This window comes from Rattus norvegicus, chromosome 12, assembly GCF_036323735.1.
Source record: "Rattus norvegicus strain BN/NHsdMcwi chromosome 12, GRCr8, whole genome shotgun sequence".
NCBI lineage: Eukaryota > Metazoa > Chordata > Mammalia > Rodentia > Muridae > Rattus > Rattus norvegicus.
This window is the reverse complement of record NC_086030.1, coordinates 33,348,818-33,356,913: the sequence shown is the minus strand read 5'-3', so window position 1 is coordinate 33,356,913 and position 8,096 is coordinate 33,348,818. Positions and strand designations below refer to the sequence as shown.

Here is an 8,096-nt window from a genome sequence, read left to right as displayed (position 1 = left end):
TCAGAAAGGTCAATGCTGGAGCTGGAGCTGGAGCTGGGGAGGTGGCTCAGGAGCACTGGCTGCTTCTGCACAGGAGCCAGGTTTGATACCCAGCACCCACATGATAGTTCACAACCACCTGTAACTCCAGTCCCAGGGGCTCCAACACCCTCTCCTGGTCTCTGCGGGCACTGCACACATGTAGTGCACAAACATACATGTAGGCAACGTACAGGTAAGTAATTTCCTTTTAAAGAAAGACAAATATCACATATTCTCTCTTGTTGATGGGTTCTTGGTTTTACCTACATACATGAAATACCATGGGGTACAGATGACATGGAAGTTCAAAGGGAAACTGTCATGAACAGAGGGGTTTACGGGGGGGGGGCAGGTGTGAGGGGGTGTGGTAAGGACACTCAAAGACATTATATATACTTTCATGGGAATGATGGGTGTAGACGAGTATAATTAAATTAAAACTTTAAGACAACAGAAACATAAGGGGCTAGAAACAGAGCTCAGTGCTTAAGAGCAGGTACTGTTCTAGCAGAGGACCCAAGTTCTGTCATGGCTTGGAGGTCCAGTACGTGTTGGAGTGAGCCAGTGGCCCACTGCCTTGTACTGCTGGGAGGCTCACTGTGGAGTGTGTCATATCTTCTGTCAACCATGTTGGTCACAGTTGCTTTTCATTATCTGAAGGATGGTGCTGGAGCCATGGTGCTCATAAATCAGTGGTTTTCAACCCTCCTAATGCTGCGACCCTTTAATACAGTTCCTCTGCTGTGGTGACCCCTGACCATAACATTATTTCTGTTACTACTTCGTAACTGCCATTTTGATACTGCTATGAACTGTAATGTAAATGTTGTTTTCCAAGAGTCTTAGGAGGTGCCTGTGAAGAGGTCATTCGACCCTTCAATAGGTCATGACCTACATGTTGAGAACCGCTGGTGTAAATGTTTTTGTTCTCTTGGAAAACCGAAGTGTAAATTTTCTGGGTTAAAGGCAGCTTGATTTTTCTTTTTATCTGATGTGTGTGAGTGTTTACCTGCACATATGTGAGTGTGCCACATGGATGTCTGATGTCCACCAAGGCCAGAATCAGATCCCCTGGAACTAGAGTTACAGATGGCTGTGAATGCAGTGTAGGTGCTGAGAACTGAATCTGGGTCATCTGGAAGAGCAGCCAGTGTCCCTAATCACTGAGCCACCTCTTCCCTACTGCTTGGGTTGACTTTTTAAGGAACCCCAGAGATGTTTTCTGCAATTCCTGCCCTGGAAAACTTGCCACTGACACAGGCCTCCTGTGTCTTCCCCAATTCCTGCATGGTCAGGGAACTCTTACCTTCTACCTTACTGTGGTTTTTCGATGAAGCATCCCCCAAAAGTCTCAACCGTGAAGGGATCACCAGAGGGTTAGCTTTATTCGTGGGCTACAGGGAGGAAGCGGGCCTCTCTCAGTTACTTTTCTTTTCTTTTTTTTTTTTAAGATTTATTTATTTACTTTATGCATATAAGTAACTGTAGCTGTCTTCAGACACACCAGAAGAGGGCATCAGATCTCATTACAGATGGTCATGAGCCACCATGCGGTTGCTGGGAATTGAACTCAGGTCCTCTGGAAGAGCAGTCAGTGCTCATAACCGCTGAGCCATCTCTCCAGCCCTCAGTTACTTTTCTATTTCTCTGAGAAACATCATGGCCACAAGCAATGAGACGGGGGAAAGGGTTTATTCAGCTTACAGTTCACATTCCATCACTGAGCAAAACCAGGGCAGGACCTCAAGACAGAATCTGGAGGCACAAACTGAAGCAGAGGGATGCTGCTTACTGGCTTGCTCCTGGTGGCTTGCTCAGTCTGCTTGCTTAGAGCACCCAGGACCACCTGCAGAGAGGTGGCTCTGCTCACAGTGGGCGGAGCTCTCCCGCATCAATCTTTAGTCAAGAAAACGAGCCACGGGCTTACACGCAGGTTAATCTTATGGAGGCATTTTCTCCATTAAGTCTCCTTCCTCTCAGATGATTCTAGCTTGTGTCAAGTTAACAAAAAACAAAAACAACAAAACTAGCTAGCACAAGGTCCTGTGGGGGTGGAGATGGGAAGTGGGGGTGGGGGGGGTGTTTCTGTAGGGTTATTTTGTCCCTGGTCCTTTTCTGTGTCTCTCTGCTTCCTGATCGTCATAAGGTAAACTTCCTCTGGTCCCAAAGCGATGGAGCCAGGCCACTATTGCCAGAACCTCAGAAACTGGGAGCCAAAAATAAACCCTTGATCGGCTGTTTTCCATGTATTTTATCACAGTGAAAAAAAAATCCCTTTAACACACACCTCTTCTGGACAAAGCTCAGTTCACTGGTTTTTCCCAGATTTGGATGCCAGCGCCCCGTCCTGATTAAAGGGCATCTCCATACTTGCCCACACTTGAATGAAGGAGTCAAGTCATTGCCTTAAAGCAGCTATAGCATTTAAATGCATGGACACCACGAGCAGGTACTGGAGATGGTGACTCCTAGTCTGAGCCTTAATCTTTTTTTTTTTTTTTTTTTTTTTTTTTCCACAAGCCTTAATCATTTTTATGTAGCGGGACAGTGTGTTTATTGTGCAGAGGGCGCCGTGTGCGATGCTGCCACCTGCTGGTCAGAGCAGACAGTACACCAGAGACTCCCTTGTGGCGGGCTAATAATAGAGAATGGTGTGTGTGTTGGGAGGAGGTCCGGGCCGTGAGAGTGGGGGCTCTCTATGAGGGCACAGGCCATGGTAGGCCTCTCTGAGCAGGTAGCCCAGCCAAGGCCCCAGACTAGTGGGAGAGTGAGTCACGTGGGTGTCTCAGGGAGAGTATCCCATCCCAGCCAGAGCTTAAATCTGGGCAAAGAAAGACATTCAAAGCAAATTATCCTAGCAGCACCGGTCACAGCCTCTGGAAAACCAGAGTATGACAGCTACTCAGCCTGGGAGATGTAACCGTCGGTCACACACATGGCCTTCAAAAATAATGTCTGTCTCCAAACTGGAGAGGTCCATCCCTCGGCAGTAAGAGCTCTGGCTGCTCTCCCATAGCACCCAGGTTCGATTCCCAGCGCCCACATAAAAGCTGTCAGTAACTCCGATTCCACGGGATGTGAGGCTCTTCTGACCTCTTCAAGTACTGCATGCATATGCGACACAGTCATACATGCAGGTAGAACACAAATACGTACAAAATAAAGTTTTTTTAAAAAAAAGTTACGTCCTAAAAGATGGCCGACGGGACACCAATGTGGGGCTCGGATGACTTTCCAGTGGGAAAGCATGGTGCGATGTAGGTAGCGTGGGCGGGACCACGAGACCTGACGTCATAGCCAGAGGCTCCTGCCTGGTTTAACATCTGCCTTCATCTTGACCTCTCAGCAATTCTGGGACTCAGCTTTTGGCTTTGTTTGTAGGGTGATGTTGAATAGAGAAGTCAGTGCAGTCGATTGTGAGTGGTTACTGCGGAGCTGCACCTCAGGGCACAGACGGCACAGCTGGGTAGGAGGAGGACAGAGCGATGAGGATGCCCGAGACACTCGGGAATGGGTCCCTGGCGCTGGGCCTCTGCCTCGGGGAGGCGCCGCTGGACTATCCCACGGCTCCACGGCTGGTGGCTAGGAAGGTGCTGGGTCTCCGTGATTGTAAAGCCGGTGTCGCTAAAACAGCCGCTTCTAGAGCCAGTCAACTGCACAGGGGCAGGAAGAGAAGAGAGAACCGAAGCTTATGAAGGAAGCCAAGAAGCCGAGTGGGAAGTGGAAGTTAGGCAAGACAGGAAATGATGTAGGGTGGGAAGTAAAGCGGAAGTAAAGTGGAACAGGAACAGGAAGCAAAGTGGGACAGGAAGTAAGGGAAGACCAGGAAGCAAAGTGGGGCAGGAAGTAAAGGAAGACCAGGAAACAAAGTGGGGCAGGAAGTAAGGGAAGACCAGGGAGCAAAGTGGGGCAGGAAGTAAGGGAAGACCAGGAAGCAAAGTGGGGCAGGAAGTAAGGGAAGACCAGGAAGCAAAGTGGGGCAGGAAGTAAGGAAAGACCAGGAAGCAAAGTGGGACAGGAAGTAAGGAAAGACCAGGAAGCAAAGTGGGACAGGAAGTAAGGGAAGACCAGGAAGCAAAGTGGGGCAGGAAGTAAGGAAAGACCAGGAAGCAAAGTGGGGCAGGAAGTAAGGAAAGACCAGGAAGCAACGTAGGACAGGAAGCAGAGACTAAGTGTCCGGCAGCCTTTGTCCTGTCCACAGCTGTCACTGACACACTCAGTAAGCTCACAAGGGGTCCTCTCTGCTCTTTTTCAGCCATGGCACAGCCTGACATGGGAGTCAGGACAATGTCTTTTAACCTTGAGTGAACCAGTGGTTAGTCAGAAGCAATGGCTCCCAGGCCCTGGGACTCACCTTCCGCCACACATTCAAGGTGTCTCCTTACCTCTGCTGCCCAACACTCATATGGCCTTCTCCTCCTGTGACTAAGCCCGTCGGGCGTGTCCCCACCCGCCTTCCCACATGCTGCCTGTGGCACCCTGCTGCACCACACTCCTTCACCCATTTCCTTTCTTCTCTGAACACACAACACCTCTGAGTTGTACGGCTCCTGGTCCTCCTCCTCTGGACCCCACAATACCCTTACTTGAGTGATTTCTGCTGCTCCAAGCATAGTGGGCCTGCCAGGCTCACAGCTGCTGCTGTGCAGGCATTTATGGAGCAAGAACTGCTTGCTTGATGAAAGGGGGAAGGAGGATGTGTGCTTCTTTGTAGAAGAGTAGAGCGTTGTTGCAGGTGTCTTTCGATGAAGTGCACTGAAGCCATCAGGGCCTTGGTGAGGAGGCTAAGTCTGTCACACCTGTCCAGGTGGAAGGAGACAGATAACTCTGGTCTATGAAACGGAGGGACGAGCTGGCACTGTTCCCTTCTTTCTATGTCTGACCTGAGAGAAGCCATGCCCCTGCGGAGGATCTGGGGCCAAGTGAAAGAGCTCCAGGTGGGCACTCCATGAGCCCAGTGGGAGTGTTTTGATAAAACAGAAAGGTGAGACGGGGGCTGGAGAGATGGCTCAGCGGTTAAGAGCACTGACTGCTCTTCTAGAGGTCTTGAGTTCAAATCCCAGCAACCACATGGTGGCTCATAACCATCTGTAAATGGGATCTGATGCTCTCTTCTGGTGTGTCTGAAGACAGCTACAGTGTACTCACATATAAATAAAATAAATAAATCTTTAAAAAAAAAAAAAAGGAAGAAAGGTGAGGTGGGGCTGGAGAGATGGCTCAGTGGTTAAGAGCACTGACTGCTCTTCCAGAGGTCCTGAGTTCAATTTCCAGCAACCACATGGTTCATTGCAATGAGTCATTGATCTGGTTTGACGTCTCTGGCTTCTGCGACACCATCAATATTGGGTCCAGACAGTGACAGTGCACTCATATACATGAAATAAATAAATTAATTAAAAAAAAAAAGGTGAGGTGGGGTAAGGTCACTGTGACTTAACTCCAGGTGCCTGGACCCTGAGAACACACAAGAACCTATGCTTCACTGTGCCTGGATCTGGGTCCCTAGACTCATGTGGTTCTCCTCTGGTGACCAGGCTGATGAGACTCCTGGCCCCTCTCCCATGTCGTCACACTCCCTCCAGTGAGGGTGAATCAATCCTAAAGTAAATAAATGTCTATTGATCTCCGGTAGAGGGGGCACCGAGTGACCCAAGAGAGGATTCTGTCCAAGTCTCCTTTGGTGAACTAGTGAATTTACCGTGCTCGCTCACAAGAGTGCATACAGTCTTGGGCAGTCTTGTATGAAAACTCTGGATAAGCTGCACCATGGAACAAGCAGCCCCTGGGCAACATACAGGCAGTTACACTACCACAGAGCTCCAAACCCAGTCAACCTGTGCCCAGCCCTCCAGGCTAACAGGCCTCATTGGCACAGGTCTCCAGTGATTGTTTCAGCTGGTCTGCTCTGGATGATGACTGACATCTCCTGCCTGGAAGACACGCCTACACGGAAGGTGCGCTTAGATTAACTTTGGTCTGTGGTTGGTTTCCAATCTGGAGTGTGTAGGCACACTCACGTCTCCTCAGAGAGTATCACACAATGGGTTCTTGTGCAACGGTGACCTCCCCAATGCCCTGCTATAAGGATAAGGCAGAAACTGTTTCTTGTTTGCTTCTCTGAGAACTTTTTAATGTAAACACAAAATATTTGAAGAAAGGCTTGGAAAAAGTAACAAGGGACTCTGTAAATGTATTTTTAAGTAGGCTATGAAGTCGGCATAGAGACATATGTGAAGTGCTAACTCACTCACCCACACACTCCTGCTTCACTGGAAAACCAGATGCAGCCGCCGGCCTGGCCGAGAGGCCTCCTGAGCACTGGGTGAGCACAGGCCAAGGGCTCAGGTTGGACTTGAAGGAAACCTGGCCGTGGGTGGTGGAAGCCTGGGTGGTATGTGGTATGTGTGTCCTCTGCGGCTAAATCCGACGGCACTGAAGCAGACAGGAAGGGTGAGCTATCAGCCAGAGCGTCTGCACTGCAGGCTAGCTCTGGACCAGGACACATAGCCCAGCCTGCTGCAGTAGCTCTCGGCACACGGGGTGTCAGGCTGGGAGGTGGAAGGCGGTGACAGTGTGGCACACTCACCACTGAGAGGATCGTGGTTTCTAGATAGTTCGTAGCACTTGGTGTTCCAGATCCCACCGAGTGAGGCTGGGGCAGACTGAGCCCTCACACACACTAGGCATGGTGTCCTTCACACACTAGCTCTCAACAGATATGCAGTCACTGGGCCACCTATTCACAAGGGTGAAGCAGCGCACAGCTTTACACCTGGCTTCCTAGGAACTCTGGGCACTAGTGGGCGCTGGGCTGAGGATCTGGTCCTTCGGATGCTGTCCGGGAGTGGCTTTGTGCCCGGGACGGTTCCCTAGAGTCTAGTGAGCACCAAGTCTCGCCTCCATCTTTGTCGCCGAGACTCCATTACCATGAGTGAACAAGGAAGAGCAACACGAGTGCAGCGTGTGGCCGCTTGTCACCTCTTCAGACCCTTACACTTCCTAGTCAGGGTCACCAGAAGGCACTGAAGAAGGGCCCTGAGGGGCTGCGAGGCCATGTTTTCAGGGACAACAGCAACCTCGACATGGCTGCCTAGGGCTGGCCCATTGTCCTTCACAAGGCAGTGTCTAGCTTAGAAAAGGGAGTTTAGATGTTAATATATTAAGGAACTTAACTTACAGATACTTAAAATTACAGGTGCCTTACAAAAACACAGTTCTGTGATGATTCTGCAAACAAGACACGAACAGAGATCAGGCCTGGCACGAAGTCTCTTCGTCAGCACTGTCGGCCGAGAGCACAGAGCACACCCTAATTAAACACAACGTACATTTTAACACTGGCGTCATCTTTAAAAGTTAAGACTTTCTCGATCATTCCTATTTCAAAGCCACTGAGGCAAGGCCACCATTGTGAAATCTCGGTGGTGTCCTTCAGAGAGACCCAGGCCCTCTGGGCTGGCATGTCGCATCCACGGGGCTCACGGTGTTTCATGGTATGAGACCTCTGTGGCGCTTTATTCTCCATCACCAATAAAAACCTCAGCGCTCTGCGCTAGCCCTGGGGTCTGAGGTTCACGCCGGCCATGCTGCAGGTGTGGTCAGAGTCTCTGAGGACAAAGAGCTCTTGGGGTGCGGTTGCTATGACAATGCTGTTGCTAGAATAATTCCAAGGATCACAAGCAAAGTGACTACACAGATGAGGACGAACATCACCTTCTGCAAGAGAAGAGACAGGAGTCTGCAGTGCAGAGAGAAAGCAAGCACCGTTCCCATGATGCCCCGCTGTAACTTGGCAGGCTGCGACATTTGTTCATCATTAGGAAAACATGCTTCAGGTGAGACGGAGAAACAGAAAACCACCTCGGTAGACAGGGCCCAGCTGTCTGGTCTAGTTTCATGGAGGAAGGAAGGAACGAATATGTATACAGCATTTGTGCATGCATGCATGTGTGTACGTGTGTACGTGTGCCTGTGTGTGCCTGTGTATGTTATATGGCCAGCTGACCCAAGGCAGAGGCTCAGACCTGCTCTCCCGGGTCCTAGCAAGAAGAGCCCATGGGCACCCACAAAAA

General features: G+C 50.1%; 1 protein-coding gene across 4 annotated transcripts in view; it reads right to left on the bottom strand.

The window, feature by feature from the left end:
* Window positions 1–6,125: 6,125 nt before the first annotated feature.
* Window positions 6,126–8,096, bottom strand: part of Stx2 (syntaxin 2) — a 35,342-nt gene continuing 33,371 nt past the window's right edge. For 2 of the 4 annotated variants that reach the window (NM_012748.2, NM_001415751.1), the window contains one exon: window positions 6,126–7,740. Coding sequence is in view for 2 of the 4 variants with exons in the window: in NM_001415751.1 (NP_001402680.1) it covers window positions 7,663–7,740 (78 nt within the window). In the remaining 2 variants the exon portion in view is untranslated. The remainder of the gene's footprint in view (window positions 7,741–8,096) is intronic. The other 2 variants (XM_039089101.2, XM_039089103.2) reach the window with 2 other exon arrangements.